The 19,288-nt window shown below is 34.5% G+C and overlaps 1 protein-coding gene across 1 annotated transcript in view; it reads right to left on the reverse strand.

Annotated features, from left to right (window-relative positions):
* USP32 (ubiquitin specific peptidase 32) overlaps positions 1 to 19,288 on the reverse strand; it is a 258,739-nt gene that overhangs the window by 87,341 nt on the left and 152,110 nt on the right. The window contains exons 6-8 of the mRNA XM_007481750.2: positions 12,119 to 12,250; positions 3,116 to 3,223; positions 745 to 860 (exon numbers count right to left, since the gene is read on the reverse strand). Coding sequence (XP_007481812.2) covers positions 745 to 860; positions 3,116 to 3,223; positions 12,119 to 12,250 — 356 coding nt within the window. The remainder of the gene's footprint in view (positions 1 to 744; positions 861 to 3,115; positions 3,224 to 12,118; positions 12,251 to 19,288) is intronic.

Consider the following 19,288-nt stretch of genomic DNA (forward strand, 5'->3'; position numbering starts at 1 on the left):
TCAATACAATGGACTATCATTACTACACTATATGAAATGATAATTAGGAAGAAAAAGCAAAGCGAGGTTGAGAAGAAATACAAAAATAATACCCACAATGACAAAGAAAACAAACAGTAAAATAGTCCAACAGAAAACAAAATATTGAAAATGAATGCTATGACTAAATGAATCCTAGAAAAGGAAACATGAGAGTGTACTTCATTCCCTCCTTTGGATGACTATGGGTATGAAACACTACATATAATTAGCTGATATGCTTTACTTAGATCATTTCTCCCCTCTCTCTGGAAAAGGGAAAACTATTTTGGGAAATAAAGGTGATATAAAATCAAAAGATAGCCATGTTTTCTTGTTGTTGTTGTTTTTAAATAAGCATGTATTAAGCACTCTATGGATAATATGGTACTGTGTTATGTTCTGGGGAATTGAAGGACAAAAACTGAAAACTATATTTGTCTTCAGGAACTTTTATTTTAAAGAGAAATACAAAATATAAATAAATTGAAAAGGAAGCTAAAGAATTAACAACCAGGAGAAGAAAGGTTTCTTAAAGGAGACATCATTAGAGTTTTAAGAACACTAAAAGATCCCAGTGTTAAGACCAAAGCATTTAAATCTTTGTTCTCCAGATGCACACACTCTGAGAAACAGTCAAGCTGACATAATTTCTTAAGTAATCCCTTGCCAACCAACTTAAAGGGGGGTGGAAATGACACAAGAGGTTCACAGCATAGAACTTACAGGGATATCATCTGTGCGGTTGTCTTTCCAAACCTCTAAAAGCGCCACAACCATGTCTCTAAGTTCAACTCGTGAGAGGACTCCATCACGGTCAACATCAAATACCTTAAAACAAACTAAGGAGGAGAGGTTTTTAAGTAAGATGAATTATTTGTATATTCTAAAGTACACGACAAGACATTGACTATTGTTTCTAGATGATAAAAAAAAGTTTTCAGGCAACTATGTCCTTGAATAAAGTTGACAAAGTAAAATACTTAAGACAGTACTGGCAGTTCTTTGGGTCAGCAGGAAACATGCTATATTACACATTTTTTAAATGCTCATCAAAAATTCAGATACTGGTTTATACTACCTCTTCACTGTGAGGTAGGGTTTATTTTCCTGCAAGTTGGAATAAAAAGGGAAAATTGCTTTGAAATACATTTTATCCTGAGTTCACAGTACCATGTATGGGATCATACACATTCAGATCTGGCTGGTTCCTTAATGGTTACTGAGTATTACCTCTTCATAACTGAGGCCCACTGATGTCAAATGAACTGAATAAGGTTAAAAAGAGTGACTGGCAATGCTGGGAGCTGATCCATATCACTTGACTAACTTCATCACTACAGTGCTGGTTTAAAGGTAACATTTCATTTCTAAACTTAATTATTCTAATTTTTAAAAGGTGATCTCATTGGAATGTTGTTCTGTTTCTCTAGGTGTATATAATGCCAGTAGCATGTTTATGGCAAGAAGAAGTGCCCTAGTTCTAGTGTTAAAGACAACTTGATTTTCCCACTTAATTCTTGAAAGCATAGCATATTTTGTCTCATGGTACTAAGCTCCAGTAAGTCATGTATAATAAATACAGTTACAACTTTCCACAAAAGTGCAAATTTGTCCGAAACAGTCCCTCTAGTAATTCTAAATGATTTACTCTGATTTATTCACTTTCCTTAATATGCTCTGAAATTTTTTTGTTAAGGATTTCATGTATTGGGAAACAAAGAACTTCACTTTCAACTGTAGTGTCACAGAAATGATGGCATCTAATCACAATGGTAATATTAATGCGATTACTTAAGAAAAATTTGTACTAATATCTAGGTTAATCCCTAAATGATATCTAATAGCAACAAGATCAAAATGGAATGATCATTTCTCCATTCAAAATGAAGACAGGCACTTGAATTATTAGGATTTAAAAAGGAAAATAAGAAAAGGAAAAGCATGTTTTTTAAGTTCCCAGATTGTGGAATAATTTTTTCCCCTATTACAGGATATTTGAGCTGTTCATGGTTTGTGTTACTAGAAAAGATCAAGGGACCAAAATACAATACCAACTATAAACAACCAATGCAAAACTATATTATTAGAAAAGAGACAGAAAAATAACTAGCAAATTTATATGGGTTAATTAATTAAATATCAACTGCCTACAGTTTCATAAATATATGTTTAGGATTTAATAATACAATATACTTATGTTTGCAAATTCACACTGTAACTGTATTTTGGCTAAACATGCTAGGTTAAAAAATATATTTTCGTATTCAATAAAAACTGAAAAAAAAAGTTTTATCAATATATTTTATTGTCAATAAAATATTGACAAAACAAATGACAAAAATATATTGAAACCTTATTTTTAAATATAATTTCTATCCTTCAGATAACTCAAGAAACAGTAAATTCTATAGAGACTAAGATAAAACAAAATTCTGTTTGAAAGTTTCAAACCAATCATGATAAACATATTTCTGCCATTAACTTCATTTAAAAGGAATTAAAAGTCCATTTGAAATATTAACCTTATCATTAAAAACAAAGATTACATAACAAAACATAATAGAAGAAATAAAAGCAATGAATTGGTAAAAATGCTCTCAAACAATCACTATATTCGGGCTAAATGTCATTACAATTTGTTTTAATCCTTCATACCATGAGAAATAAATCATAGGCAGCTATATGGCTAGAGAGCTCCAGAGGCAGTGAGGAAGAACTAAATTTAAATTCAGCCTCATACCCATTATTTCCTGTGAGACTCAGGCTAAGTGCCTTAATCAGCTTGTGCCTTGGTTTCCTCATCTGTAAAATCAAGATAATAATACCTACCTTTCAAGGGTGTTGTGAGGATCAAATGAAATATCTATAAAATATTCTGAAAACCTTAAAGTACTATGTAAATGCTTTATTGTTTTTAACTTTTTTTTACTAAAATTGACCTTAATAATCCTATAAAATACTACCCAACAATTCTCATCAACTTGATAAAGTTATTAAAAATTCAAGTCTTACTTAAATGATAGTTTTAAATTAATCCAAATTAGAGTCTTCAGAGTTTGTAATTTTGGTGACAGACAACATATAGTACACTCACATTTTTGTCTTTCAGCCAGAGGTCCTCTGCAACATGCTGACAACCCACAGGATATCTCTTTAAAGTCTATGTGATTGTCACGATTTTCATCAAAGGCATTAAACAGACCTTGAAGACAGAAAAATGTTATGACAACTAATGGCTAGCAAGATTTCATGTAAATGTTGGCATTTTTCTAAAAATAGTCATAAACATTCACTTATGATAAAATAGGCAAGACTGTAAAGCATTTTCTATCAGTGGCAATTAAGTGGCACTAGGATTGCTCTTATGGATTGCATGGATTCCTAAGGAACACAACTTCTTTTTATTTTCTAATTTAAAATTTGTTTGTTACTTTAAAATACCCAATTAAAAATCCCTTCCTTCCGTCCCCAATTCTCCTCCCATTAGAGGAGACATCATTTAACAAAAATTCATTCGTCAAATAACATTTCTGTTGTTGTATATTATGTTCTCCTGGATCTGCATGTTTTACTCTTCATAATTTCATTTAGGTCTTCCCAGATTTTTAAAAAAATTAACTCACTTCATTTCTTAGTAGAATTCAATCACAACCACATGCTACACCCTGTTTAGCCATTCCCCAAATGACAGGCATCCCCTCAATTTTCAGTTCTTTGTCACCACAAAATATATAGAATATACAGGTTATTTTTTCCTTGTTTTTCATTGATTACCTTAGGAAACAAACATAATAGTAGCATTGCTGGGTCAAAAGGTATATACATTTGGTAAAAATGCACTCAAATAACCATTGCAAAATATCTACTATCATTCAGGCTACATGTCATGACAATTTATTTTAACCATTCATAGCATGAGAAATAAACCACAAGTCAACTAGGTGGTTGGATCAAAGTTCCACCAACAGTATATCAGTAGGCCCATTTTTTTCACATCTCCTCCAACAGGTCATTTTCCCCTTCTCTCATTTTAGCCAGTCTGACAAGTGTAAGATCTCAGAGTTGTTTTGAATTGCATTTCTCTAATCAATAATGATTTGGAGCATTTTTTCATGTTTACATATACTCTTGATTTCTCTATCTAAAAACCGTTCATATCTTTTTACCATTTATCAATTGAAGAATGGCTCGCATTCTTATATATTTGACAAAGTTTTCTATATATTTTAGATATTAGACCTCTAGCCAAGAAACTGTCTATAAAATTTCCCCCACCTTATTGCTTCCCTTCCAATCTTAGCTACATTAGTTTTACTTATATGGTAACTTCTAAATTTAATGTATTCAAAGTTACCCATTTTACATCCCTCAATGTTTTCTATCTCATTTACTTTAAAAGCTTCCTGGTACAATACTTCTTAGATGCCTTAACTCTTTTGGACGGCATAATCATGGATGATACCTCATGAACCCTTTGGGTCTGTCCACCTCCCAAAGTGATACAGTGCCATGCAACTCTACTTTTTTTTTTCCTTATCAATGAGTGTTAAAACTCTAATCTCATCTCACAACCATCACATGTTCTTTTTCATTCTCAAAGTCTTTTGTCTCAATCTCATCCTCAAAGAGAAAAGATACTTCTTTTATTTTCCTCCAGTTTTTAAATGCCTAACAAAGATTATTCTCACATACCCCCAAAAATGTGAGAACGACACTGACAAAAAGAGTACAAAAACTGTAAAAATACCAGAAAGTGAGGGAATTAAGAAATAAAAATCAAGACAAACAACTGATGTAATTTAGTCAGTTTTAGATAGTTAGCAAGCTAAGAAGTAAGAACTCTAATGTCTGTTCCCATAACTGTCACTTTTTGACTATGATATAAATGTAAATGTTGCTTTTGTATATGAAGTTCAGTTGCTGAAAAAGGCAATCAATTTAATCCATATATGGGAAACTGGTGACAATCAATTTATGAAGAAAATAATTTCCAGATAAAAATGCTATGGAGAGGAAGTCTATTTGAGGATCACAGGGAAAAGAATCTCTCAGATGAATTTACTGAAAGGACCTATTAGAAGATGACATGACTGAGGTAATGATGGCTAAAGCGTATTATAATTCAATCATTTTATCTAAATGTGACTTTTTTAAGTTTTGAAGGTTGCAAAAGAAACCATTAATCAAATAAATGTGGATCATCAGAAAATTATATAAAAAACCCTGGAGACACACTTGACAAAAGGTGGGATTGGTGAGTTTCACTTCCTAAATCCTGATTCACTGCTTACAAGGAGGCACTGGTTTGATATATTTAAGAAAGCAGAGAAAAGCATCAGAAGCTAAAGCTGAGAAGAGAAATCTTAAGAAGCCAGAGAAAAGCCAAAGGTGTTACCAGATGAGAATGCTAACTACTCATAAGAAGGCCCTTAACTGCTCTGTTAAGAACCTGCTGATTGGAAGAAAGGCATTTCTTAAAAATTGGTTGTCAAAAAGCTGGGTCATCAGCTGCTAATCAGATTAAAATTGAATTCTGCAGCTACAGAGAAAGATCTGCGTTTATTGCTCCTTAGCACCATCTACAGCATGAGAAGAGGAAAACCACCTTGGAGAGCCAATTGCCTCCTAGGTTAAGGAGAAACAGACAAGAAAAAGAAGGTTTTATTTTGATAAAAGTTGAATGGAAAAGGCAGAATCCTGTTAAATGGGTAGCTAGTTTGTCCACAGTGCCCAAACAAAAACTAAGGAGTTTTGAAGTTCTCTGGCCTAAGGGAGCTGCTTGTCACTGAGCAAGTACAATGTTGATATGTTTTTTTTTTTTCCTACAAGAATATAGTACTTTCTCAACAATCAGTTAAGGGGATTGTGAACTAAAAGAGCTTATCACTGGTCTACTGTCTGCACAGCAAAAGAGAAGCTTTGTCCTAATGGAGAACAGTGAGAATCAAGAGAGTTGCTAGTAGAGAAATGACCTTGTATGGTTGGATATCTCCTAAAGGGATAGCAAGTATTTGAGATGGCAAGGATTACAATACAGAATTGTGAGTTACCCTGGAGTTTCCCCATTCACATGACTCTCCACTCTCCCCTAAAGATACAGAGTAAAAGAGATATTCATGAGGGGATTCTAAAATTTTAATTATTCCTGATTTTGAATTCTATTTAGCAATCTATGTTTAATTATTTGTGCTTTCATTTTCCAAAAAAGCTTTAGTATTACTTTTGTCTTATCATGTAGTGGATGCTTTAAGACAATGGTGTCACAGCTCTGAATTTTATTTTATGAGGACATTAGTGAAGGCTCAGAACAACAGCGGCAAGTAATAAAAAATTTCCCCCACTCTGCCCCATGCATGTATAGCACACTTACTTCTAATATCTTGAGAAACAGTCTGTGTTGTAGCTATGGTCATTGTTGTATGTGGCTATCATATAGGAAAAATAGCCAAACCTTTCAGAGTGAAGGGTAACTGAAATGAATAAGCAGACAGGCAGAGAAAAGGTGCCATGTAGGGCATTGTATTCATGGGTTATACTGATTATGTGAGTAGATCCTTGACCACTTCCAGGTTATGTGTATATATATAAGCAGATATACAGATATATATATTTTTAAAATATAAACTTATTGTATAGTTAAACATATATTTTGAATTTCAGAAAAATTTTAATTGTCTTCTCTTTTTTCCTATTCAAACTGTTTTTTAAAAATTTCATACATTGCAATACAAATAAATACATTATCATTCCTATAAAGGAATCCAAAGAGTTTGGTCCAAATAAGCTAGATCCCTTCAAAAAGCATTTATACATTTAACTGGAAGGAAAGGGACTAAAAGGCAAAGTAGATCAGACAGTTACGAATATTACATATACAATGGGAAACAGATAAAAAAAGGCATGGAATGTGATTATTACCATCTCTTAAACAGGTTTAACTGATTTCAAACAAGTACAATAGTTGTCACAACAATAAAGACAGACCTTATAACAGTGATGGTGAGACTTTTAGAGATGGAGTGCCAGGAGGCCCCCACCCCACCCCGAGCCATGCCCCTCCTCCCCAACAAGTGGTGAGTGCTCCCCGCTCCACCCTTACTCCACATGAGGAGGGAGGAAGCGCTCCCATTGGACTGCTGGACGAAGAGGAGGGTGCAGTGAGGAATAGCCTCAGCAAGTGTAGAGAGGGGGAAGGGAGTGACCCAAGTGCTCCACACCCCTCCAGCTCTGCCTGTGAGCCACCTACCTTCCTCCTGTGCACTCCCATTGGGCTGCTGGGCAGAGGGGAGGGAGATATGCAAAAACATCATCGGGCAATGACTTTCTAGTAACAAACTCTGGGGGTAGGGGGAATGGTGGCTGTGTGCCCACAGAGAGTACTCTGCATGCCATCTTTGGAACCCATGCCATAGATTCACCATCATTGCCTTTGAAACTACCTAAGGTAATAAAACACAAATTACCAGACAGTACAGCATGACGGACTTTGAATCAGGAGAGATTCAGGTCCAAATGCCTACCTCTGACGATTTACTGTATTACGTGAATAAGGATAACTACTCCACTACTAAGAGCACTGCAAACCTTTATATGTTATAAATTTGAGTTATAAATACCAACTCATTCGCCAAACATTATAGAAAAGAGGAAAATTAGCTACTAATACAGTATTATTAGCACATAACAAAACCATAAATAGAAAAGGAGGACCAAACAAACCCATCGAAAGCTTGGCTTGAGAAACAATCAAGTTAATTGAGTCTAAGAATATTAATAGATGAAGTAAGAAGGAAAACAAAAAGACATAAAACAGAAAAGATCTGTTAGAACTTATAGAGCAATTTTTTCTCATCTTTGATGACAGAGGTATGATCTTTCAATTTTAACATTTCAATACTTGATGTGCTTTAAAACGTTGAAACAGTATTTGAAATCACAAAATTGAGAAATGAACTAAGTGTATGTATACAGAATACTGTACTAACAGTAAAATAATTTTAAAATTAACATGATTTTAAATGCACTCTCTTAATACTGTTCAGACTCTACTTCAGAAGATTTGATTAAGCTATTTCCCATTCTCTACAATGGAGGTACTTGGTCAGGAATGTATTGAGAACTTTGAAATTACTCCACCTTGCTCAGACAGTTCCTTAGGGGAAGATAAAGCTGCAAACTCCTGATTGAACAATGAAAAGTCCCCAACTCATACTTATAGTGAAGCAAAAACCCTAAGCTAGGTCTATTTTTAGATCTAATACAAAAGGGTGCTAAGTACCTATAAAGGTTAAATTAATCACTAAAAGGTCAAGCAGCTTACAAAAGGCAAGCTTAACAAAAGAGGTGTGAAGTACTCAGAAGATATAATCTACCCAGAGAAGGTGAGAACTAAAGAGTGGTGAGAATTAAGAATGGACAGTCCTGGGAAAAAGCGTCTACTGTGATTGGTAGATGTGAAAATTTAGAGGAGGTGACGTAAGAGAAAATTTCTTTAAAAGGCAATTGAATTCAGTTACAATGGGAATTCAGTTTGGAGGCTAATTTCAGTTCAGAGTGGAAGAACCCAGATTAAAGATGATCTTGTGATGAGTGATAAAGACTAACTAGTCTCCCTTAAGGCTCAGGCCTAGGCCATTTGGCCTAGGCCCTTTCTACTATTTTCTCTTTCTCTCTCTCTCTCTTCCCTTAATTCCTTCATTTGTATTAATTAAAATCTCCATACCTGCCCCCCCCCCCAAAAGGTTACAACTCACAGATTAATTTTTAAGTTCTCAAGAGGAGTGCATACCAAAAAGGGGAGAGGGGGATCAGGGACACTTATTACACACAGAAAAAATAAAATTGATTGGAGACCCAACAAGCCTACTTTCTCATTTTTACAAAATCTTTATAAAGAATTTATAATGACTCAGTGGAAAGAGCAATAGGTTAGCAATAGGAACTCTTGGTGTTCAAACCTGCTTTTTAACCGTAGCAAGTCACTCAACCCCAAATGCCTAGCCCTTACCACTCTTCTATCTTGGAATTAATACTTAGTACCAATTCTAAGACAGAATGTTGTTGTTGGGGTGAGGGAGGGGGGGTCGTGAGAGAGAGGAATAAGTGGAATTTCACAGATGATTTCTAAGAAGACTAGATGCTGCTGCAATTATTATTTATTAATTATAAAGAAGTTTGACTCAATAGAGAAAAACTGGCTTCAAAACTTCGCCCACAAGGTATCTCCCTTGATTACATTAAAAATTACTTATGATTGCTTTAGAAATGTAAAACAGGGGGCAGCTGAGTAGCTCAGTGAATTGAGAGCCAGGCCTAGAGATGGGAGGTCCTAGGTTCAAATCTGACCTCAGACACTTCCCAGCTGTGTGACCCTGGGCAAGTCACTTGACCCCCATTGCCTAGCCCTTACCACTCTTCTGCCTTGGAGCCAATACACTGTATTGACTCCAAGACGGAAGGTAAGGGTTTAAAAAAAAAAAAAGAAATGTAAAACAGTGACAGTTTCAGAGATCCTCTTATTATCAATATCAAGGCAAAAAAAAAAAGAGATGTATAAACGCTATGTTTACACTGTCCCTGAGGATCTGTTCTGAATGTTATCCTAACAAAAGAGTCTTTATAGATGATATGGTCCTTCAGATGTTCCAATTTGTGGAAGATATTATGTTGACTACATGTTACCTCAGGCTTCTATAGAGACTTCCAAAATGAGATCCATGATTATTGAAAATAGAATGATGGGGGGGGGGGCGCGGAAGGGAAAGAGGGAAAGAGGGAAAGAGGGAGGGAGGGGGAGAGAGAGAGAGAGAGAGAGAGAGAGAGAGAGAGAGAGAGAGAGAGAGAGAGAGAGAGAGAGAGAGAGAGAGAGAGAGAGAGAGAGAGAGAGAGAGAGAGAGAGAGAGAGAGATTTTAATCTAACAATAAAAATTCTCAGATTGTGATATACCATTAGATGGACAGTACAATCAGTTATTTCATCACTATGTCTATCTTTGCACAAGGACTGAAAATAGGGAATGAGTTGGTCCCACATTTTAAAATGAAGAAAGGAAACAGATGGGTTACACAGGGGATTATGTTGCACCTTAAATAATTCTGTTATTCCCTGACACAATAACTCATCTTTTTAACATCACTATTCTCCAACTGATACAATATGCTAAATATCAAGGATCAGCATAACCCTAAAAGACTGAAAATAATAAGTGTCTCAAAGAGAAATATAGCTGAAACAAGTAGGCTGAAGCATAATTACCATGTTATGATGATTTTAAAATAGTATCACCAAACAATGAACCAGTGTAAAAGAAGGTTGGGTAATTATATAGAGAGGATTAATAGACATAGAGTCTAAATGATGCAACGGTACTCATGAAATATTAAAAGTCCTAGAGGAAGGCTTTTAGCATATCAGATGGATTCTCTGTAGAATATTTAATGGGAAAGCAAAACAAGGATAAGAAGGGATAGACAAGTAAAGGCTGCAATATGCATAAGTGAATATCTGCATTAATTAGATCACAGGTCCACAGAGGTATCAGGGAAACTACCACAAAAGGATTAAAAATGGAATATTTTAAGAATCTGAAGGGAAAAATACATATTTTTAGTTTTTTGGAGAAAGGCATTTTCCAGGCAAAAGAAACAGCAAAGCATATATATGCCATTTTACACCTTTAGAAGACTTCTTAATGCTATTTGACCAAATCTGAAATAATTTCAGATAAAAAAATTCATGGCTCAAATGCAAATTTCTAATACTGAGATGTTGAACATGTAATTTAATTTATCTGTTGTATTAAAACTGTATTAATACCAATTATTGTGTTAATACCTCAATAGTAATTAATAAAAGTAATACTGTAGGAAAACCAGAGAATAAAATTTTCAAATAATAAGAAATTACAGTCAATGGTGTTAGACTTTTAGTTCTCAAATAGATTTAGCACCCCCAATATTCTGCATAAGGCTACAGTGACTTGGAATGGCTAGTTTGTGGGACTTCTCCCATATCTATTGAAAAAATTTTCCCTCTACTTCAATAAGGTAGTCATTATAATATCCTATATTAAAATGGATCTAAGAGGAAATGAAAGAAAAAATGCACAAATAATACTGTCAGTTTAGCTGCTCCATATTTATTCATTTATTCATAAAAGCTACTTCATCTCTTTGGGTCCCTTTTTCCTCATCTATAAAATGAGGAAGCTGAACTAGATGCTGTTAATAGGAAAAGTTAAGTAAGGTGTGTGAGTTTGCAGATGGATAGCAGGGTTCAACTAGCATTCAAAAACTCTCTCCTTTCATAGTCTTGGATTATAAGAGAGTGAAATTTGTCTGAAGACATTGAATCATCAAATCACAAAGTCAGAAAAGACCTTGGAGGTAATCTTAAGCAAAATTCTTATGTGAAACATGAATGACCTTTACAACATTCCAAGTGTTCATTATGCCACTACTGAACGTACTTAGTGTTAGGGAACTCATTACTAATCAGGCAAACCATTCAATTTTTGGACATCTCTACTTATTAAAATAAGATTTTCCTTCTACTTAAGTCAACATTTTTCTTAGCTTCTATCCATTGGGACTAGTTTTGCCCTCCAAGATCTAAGTAGAATGACCCTAATTATTCTTCAATATGACAAAATTTGAATATCTTTACACAGAGATAATGTTCTACATAAATCTTCTCTTCTTGAGACTAACCATCTCCAATTAGTATTTTAAGAGAACATATGAAAATTATATAATCTTCAGTACTTTTTAATGGCCATTTCTAAAATGTTTTTGCCAAAAACTGAAAACAGTATTATAGATGTGGTCAGACCAAGGTAAATACAATGCAATTGAGACAGACACATTCAGAATATTATTCCAGTGAGTTTTTGATGATCATTCAAAACACCTTTTATAAACTTGGGATGATGAAAGGTAGAAAAGAAAACCAATACCTGGAGGATTTGCCACATTAATATGCCATCTTGGAAACAACATGCTAAGGGAACATCATGGATGAAGACTGATCTAGGGGATGGGGGTGGGAAGAGAAAAATTCAACAAATGGATATTTACAGGCAATGAGAATGGCTCCTACCTTCACTCAGAGATGGATGAATGGGTGGCGAAACCAAAGGGCCAAATGTCTCTAAATCAAAACGGCCAGTCCGGGATTGAGCCTTCAGCAGCCAATAGCGTTTCTCAAGATCAATGATGTCTGATTCTTCCACTGACAGAGGCAAATCAAACAAAAAAGTAAACCAGCTAGACTTGGTGGCCTGGACAGTCATTTTATTTTATTCAAAGTAAAGATTTGTTTTCTAACTGTGCTGCTAAAAACTGGTTACTTACTTGATTTCAAATTTAAATGGACCAAAACTAAAATGAAATGAAACAAATTCCTTGGAGAGGAGGGAGGGAAGAGATAAAATTCATTATTTTTGAAATTATAAGAAAATTAATTTGAAATGACCAATAAAATAGGCTTAAAAAACACATAAGTAATATACTTGCTAGCATGAACTGTTTTAATGATCTATAAAAATTTTTTAATTGCCTACAAGATACAAGAATACAAAAATAACATGGAAACTATATAATTAACTTTATAAATTATTTGGCATTTAAATTTCAACACCAGTAAAATATGTATAATTTTTTAAAGAGAACGAGAAAGAAAACCAAGGAAATGTCTTTTAAATAATATCCTGAAATGACAATAATTCCTTTCTTTATCAATTAATACAGAATTCTCACAGAATAGATTTAGTAATAGTTACATTTTGTAATTAATTTTCTCATCAATAATGATAAAAATTTTAAAAATACAAATGTATCTGGAATCAATCAAAAAAGTATTAACCTATTAGTTATTATATTCTAACAAATATGTTAGGTACAGTAAGACATGGTCCTTGCCTTTCAAAGACTTATAATCTAGCATGAAGTCAAAATGAATACACATAAAACAACTGGAGAATATAACATAGGACAAAATTAAAATGATAAATTGTCATAGAGACTATAAATATTGCTATTGGAACTCAGAAGTATTGAAAGAGATAAAGCATTTATTAAGTGCTCATCCCCTGCCAAATACTGTGTGAAGTTATGAGAATACAAACAAAAACAAGCAGGATATTATAGTACCTGCCCTGGAGTTTACATTTTAATGGGGGAAGGCAACACATAAAGAGAAGGTGGAAAAGGGAAGGAAAAGGCAAGCTATAAATATAAGTGATATTTATTTATATTTTGGTCCCACGTTAAGATTAGGTGAAAGCTTAGATATTGGAGCCTGACATCTCAGGGGTTTCAAATATTGGGTAGGAGGGAGATGAAAATTATGGTTTGGAAATGATGGCCAGAAGTGGCAAAGGCTCCATGGAAAATAAAGAAATTAAATTACCTTTAAAAGATGATTAGAAAATACATAAAGTGTAAAGGAAACATTCATTAAGTGATAGAAACAATATAGTTACACATGTGGGAATGTGTGACATATACATGAGACAATGAAGAACTATCCAGAAAGAGAAGATAGATATGGTTAACAGTGAAATAAGGCAAGTACACTGAAACCTTGAAAACAAGGAAGGAGTTTGAACATGATGTGTTGGATAATAGCAAGTCACTGATGCCTTGTGATGAAAGGGTTTCAAATGCAATTACGTTAGTAGTAATATGCAGCAAGAATGACTGGCCAGTCAAAAAATAATTGTAGGGAGCAGCTGAATGGCCTAGAGATGGGAGGTCCTAGGTTCAGATCTGGATTCAGACACTTCTTCGCTGTGTGACTCTAGGTAAGTCACTTAAACCCTACTGCCTAGCTCTTACTGCTCTTCTGCCTTAGAACCAATACGTAGTATTGATTCTAAGATGGAAGGTTTTGGGGATAAGGGAGAATATATATATTGGGGGGGGGGGAGAGAGAGAGAGAGAGAGAGAGAGAGAGAGAGAGAGAGAGAGAGAGAGAGAGAGAGAGAGAGAGAGAGATCGAGATCTAAGGGGGAGACCTAAAATGATATGATAATCAGAATGGAAAGGAAGAAGAGGATACAATACATACAACAAAGGAAATTACTAGCTATGATTAAACTGGTTATTATTAACTGGCCAAGGGGACTAAAGGAAAGGAATCAAAGTCTTTTCTATTGCTTCATTCAAGTTTCTTATTTAAGACACTTTCAATCTCTTTCTTTCCAATGTTTCCCTTGACTTCAGAAACCTCATAATATCCTCCTATACTTCTCTTCTTCTAAACGTCTTCTGTCTCCTCTGCAAAATTATATCCTCTTCTCTCTCTAAATTCACTTCCCAACCTTGGCTATCTAATTCATACAATTAAATGTTTTTCAGCTAGCAAGTCAGACAGTCCAACCCCTCATTTCAGTGGAGGAAAATAAGAGGATTCTTTTTCCAGGTTCACAAGAAAGTACATAATAGATCTTAACTCAGTTTCTCTAACCCTAAATTTAAGGTTCTTTTTACTTTAGTACTTTAACCCTCATGCCCATACCTCTTACCACAAAAATTAATCCTATATCAAACTCTCTTTAGTGATGTCTCTTATGTCTCTTCTAAGTTTCAGATTAGCACATCCAATACCCTGCATGTGCCATTAACACCTCAAAGTCAATATATTAAAATAAATCAAGCTTGATCAAATCTGTGTCTCCCCCTAAGTATTGGTAGATTATTTATTACTCATTTTCCCATGTTCAAAATCTTAGGGTTACCTTTGACTATTTCTTTCCTTGCTTTGTTCATATCAAATGAGTTATCACATTCTGTCCGTTAAACTGTACCAAGAGATCTTGCCTGTCCTCTTCCTCTACCCCTATACTGTGACTGCCATCACAGGTTCTCATTTCTATTTATCTAGCCTAATCTAATAAGCTTTTTCAGAATGTTTAATTTTTTTAATTGCAAACAGAACTACCAAACATGTGAATTGGGGAGGAAGGGGAGAGGGCAAGAGAAATAAGAAACTGAACTAATTTGTGTATAAAGGATAGGAACTAGGCAGCATGGCATTATGGAAAGAAAGAGTGCTTTAGAGGCAGGAAAAAATGGACTCAAATTCTTCCTCAGACGCATACTAGCTTTTGATCAAGGGTAAATCACTTATTTGCTCTATTCTAAGAAACTGTTTAAAGACCGTAAAGTGTACAAAGAGCCAAGATGGCAGAGTATAGGTAGCAACCCAGCTGAACTCTCCTAACATTCCCCTTCAAACAATAACTGTTCAAAACAAATTTACAAGCTGCAGGACAACAAAAGGTCAGAGGGAGACATTTCATAGCCTAAAACAACAAATGAGGTCAGCAAAAGAGGTCTGTGACACTAGGGTGGATATCAGCCTAGAAAAGAGCAACAACACTAGCAGTGGGTCTTGAAGGCACCTGAAACAGTAAAGGAGAGGCAGCTTTGGAAGTTCTCAGACCAGAGACCATAAAGGAGTTTAGGCAGGTAGTCAAAAAAGAGGATATAAGGGGACTCTTTGCAGGCCCAAGCACAGCTGGAACTAATGGCAACTTTTCCCTATAAACAGCTCTAGGTCACAGTCCCAGGACAGAGAATAGTACCTGTGATCAGCAATGGGAACAGGGAACCTAGTCACAGTTCCAGGACAAAGAGGAGTATTAGTACTTGTGGTTGCATGAGAATAGGGATTCTTTCTGGATAAAAATCAGAGCACATAACAGGAGAATAGTGACCACACCTATCCCAGGATAACATCACCTTGGAAACACCAAAACCTTGCAGACCCTTCCCAGAACTAGGATGAAAAAGAGTAGATTGAAAAACCATGAAGCTTAACACAATTTTTACCCACCCTCAAGTGAGAAGAACCTAATTTTTAACATTAAAAAAAAAAAGACTTGCACATAAAAAGCAAGTGGCAAGGAAAACAAAGACATAACCTCAGAAGACACTCAAGCAAAGCCGCAAAGAAAAATGCTAATTGAACCCATGCCCAAAAAGAACCTATAGAATAGTTAAATAAAGAAATAAGAATGGTAGAGGAAAAATTAGGAAAAGAAATGAGAGAGAATGGTGCAAGCAAATTATAAAATGAGAATTGAAGAATATAATATAGAATTAAAATAAAATAACAAAATTGATTTAATGGTAATGGGAGTACAATTCACTAAATAAAAGAACTCTTTACAATGCAGAACTGGTCAAAGAGAAAAAGAAATAGAAAAAGAAGCACAGCAAAAGGTTACTTAAGAAAATAATTCCTTAAAAATTAGACACAAACAATTGGATGCTAATAACTCAATGAGATATCAAGAAACAAAAGTCAAAAGAATGAACATTTTGAAGAAAGTGAAATGTCACGAGAAAAACAAAACTGACCTGGAAAATAATTAAGGAAAGATAATTTTAATAATATTGGACTACCTGAAATATTCATCAAAAATAGCCTAGATATCATCTTTTAAGAAGTTCTCAAGGAAAACTGCCCCAATATATTAGATGCAGATAGTAAAACTGAAATGGAAAGAATTCATTAGTCACCTCCTAAAAGAGATCCCAGAATGAAAACTGCCAGGAATGTTTTAACAAATTTCCAAAGCTCACAAGTCAAGGAGAAAATATTGTAAGAAGTCAGATAGAAACAATTCAAATAATAGCAGTCAGAATGATAAAAGATTTAGCAATTTCTATGTTAAAGGAGCAGGAGTCTTAGAATACTTCAGAAGTCATAGGATCTAGGATTTCAACCAAGAATCATCTATTCAGGAAAATTGAGTCTAATACAGGTTAGGGTAGGTGGGTGAGTGGGTAAGGGTTATTTAATAAAAGACTTTAAAAGTATACCTGATAAAAAGACCAGAGCTAAGTGAAAAATCTGACAAACACAAGGCTCAAGAGAAGTACAAAAAGATAAACCAGAAAAAAGTAATTATGAATTTCTCAGTAGAGTTGAAACTTGTTTACATGCCTACATGTGCAGATGACACATCTAAGGACTTTATCATTATGAAGGCAGTCAGAAGCAGTCTACATAGATGCGGGCATGCTTCTGAGTCATAAATGTTGGGATAATCTCCCCCCCCCAAAAGGAATGTAGGGGTGAGAAAAGCAGAAGAGAGATACAGAATAGGGTAAATTTTTGCAAAAAGTTTTTAAAAATGATGAGTGAAACTACATTTTTCAAGAACATGCCAGACAATGAATGTAAAAAAAAAATTTACATCAAGTTTCTCTGATAGAGGCATCAAATCTCAAATATATAGAGAACCCAGTTAAACTTAAAAATGTTCAAAGTTACTATTAATATATGAAAGGCAAATTAAAACGTTGGGGAAGGATTTTCCTACTGGTCAGAGGGTAAATGCAAGCTGTCTGTGAGTGCGACAATCCCTCTCCCTCTCCTTCTCTTCCCTCTCCCTCTCCCTCTCCCTCTCTTCTCTCTGCTAGAACAGAAATAGGTACATTAATGAGTTGTTTGTGGAGTAAGGAACTGATCAAAACATTCTGGAGAACAATTTTGAACTATGCCAAAGTGGACCCAGCAATACCACTACTAGGTCTATACCCCAGTAAAAAGGAACAGGAACTAAATGTACAAAAATATTTGTAATAGCTTTTTGTGGGGTTGAAGAATTAGAAAACGGAGGGGTTCCTCGTCAAATAAGGAACAGGTGAACAATTGTTACATAGGATTTTGATTGAGTACTATTGTGCTATATAAGAAATGACAAGGAACTTCTTCAGAAAAAACATGGCAATATCTATATGAACTGATGCAAAACAAAGTGATCATTACAGAGACATCATTGTGCACAGTAATAGTAATGTCCTAACAGTGTTTAACTGTGAAAGAATTGGCTACTCTGACTGATCCATCACAATTTGAAAAAACTCACAATGAAAAATGGAATCTACTTCCAAAGGGAGAACTGAAAAACTCTGAGTGTAAACTGAAGCAAACTAATTTTCTCACTTCCTTTACTTTGTTTTGTTTTAGTTTTTCAGTGATAACATAAGAAATACATTTTCCATAGCTTCACATATATAATTGATATAACTGTGTTTGCCTTCTTGGTGAGTGAAGAGGGAGAGAATTAGGAACTCGAAATTCAAAAAGAAAAGCATGTTTAAAAAAATAATGAATTTATGAGGCTGGGATTGGGGAGTGGTACTATATCTAATGATATGGTGGTATTATAAATAATATAAGTATTAAATAAAGGATGAATTAAAATACATAAAGGGAGATAGGTTAGGAAGACAAATTAGAAGGCTATTTATTATTAACTAGGTAAAAGGTAATGAGAAATAATGAATTCAAGTGGAGACAATGGGAAACCGGGTATGAGAGGGGAAGATAAACATTTGCTGAGGTGGAATTGACATTTTTAAGTTTCTGTGATATAAAGTGTGAATATTAATTGCATATTAGAGACAGAATATCATAGTCCAAAGGTTCTTAATTTTTCTGTGTGCTGTCATGAGTCCATTTGACAGTTGAGTAAAGTCTATGGGCCCCTCCTCAGAAAAATATTTTTCAATAATTGAAGGGAATGTTAAATTTCAATTAGATGTTAGTGAATATAAAGATGTGGGTGTGATCTATCTTTCACCAGTAGTTTTATCAATGGACCTCAGGGTAACACTACTGGTGAAAGATACCTTCCAGGGAAATCTGTTATGACTTTCCTGAGGGTACAACAGCTCTTTTTGCAGAGTGTAGTTGTGTAGCTTACCACTATCAGAGTAGATCTAAAAGCTTTTTATTTATTTATTTTGTAAGAATGTGTTTTTTTTTTTGGAGAGAAAAAAATGCTTAAAATAATTTTCATCTTTGTATGAAGTTCAGATAGGGACTAAGTTGTCTCAAATGAAATATAAACTTATCTAAGTTTTAAAAAGAAAAAATTTTAAATAATCCATAAAAAATAAACTTTTATTATATATAGTTTAAGTATGTGTATATATCTATACATATAAAAAAATTAACTAAAAAACCCAACTGTTGTGGGGCAGCGAGGTGGCTCAGCAGATTTAAAGTCAGGCCCTGAGATGAGAGGTTCTGGATTCAGATCTGGCCTCAGATACTTCCTAGCTGGGTGACCCTGGGCAAGTCACTTAATCCCCATTGCTTAGCCCTTTACCACTCTTCTGCCTTGGAACCAATAGATAGTATTGATTCCAAGATGGAGGGTCAGGACGATTAAAAAACAAACAACTGTTTGTTTATTACCTTAATATCCTCATCCTTACACTTATGTTTCATCAATAGTCTTTTTAA

This window comes from Monodelphis domestica, chromosome 2 (assembly GCF_027887165.1).
Source record: "Monodelphis domestica isolate mMonDom1 chromosome 2, mMonDom1.pri, whole genome shotgun sequence".
Taxonomy (NCBI): Eukaryota; Metazoa; Chordata; class Mammalia; order Didelphimorphia; family Didelphidae; genus Monodelphis; species Monodelphis domestica.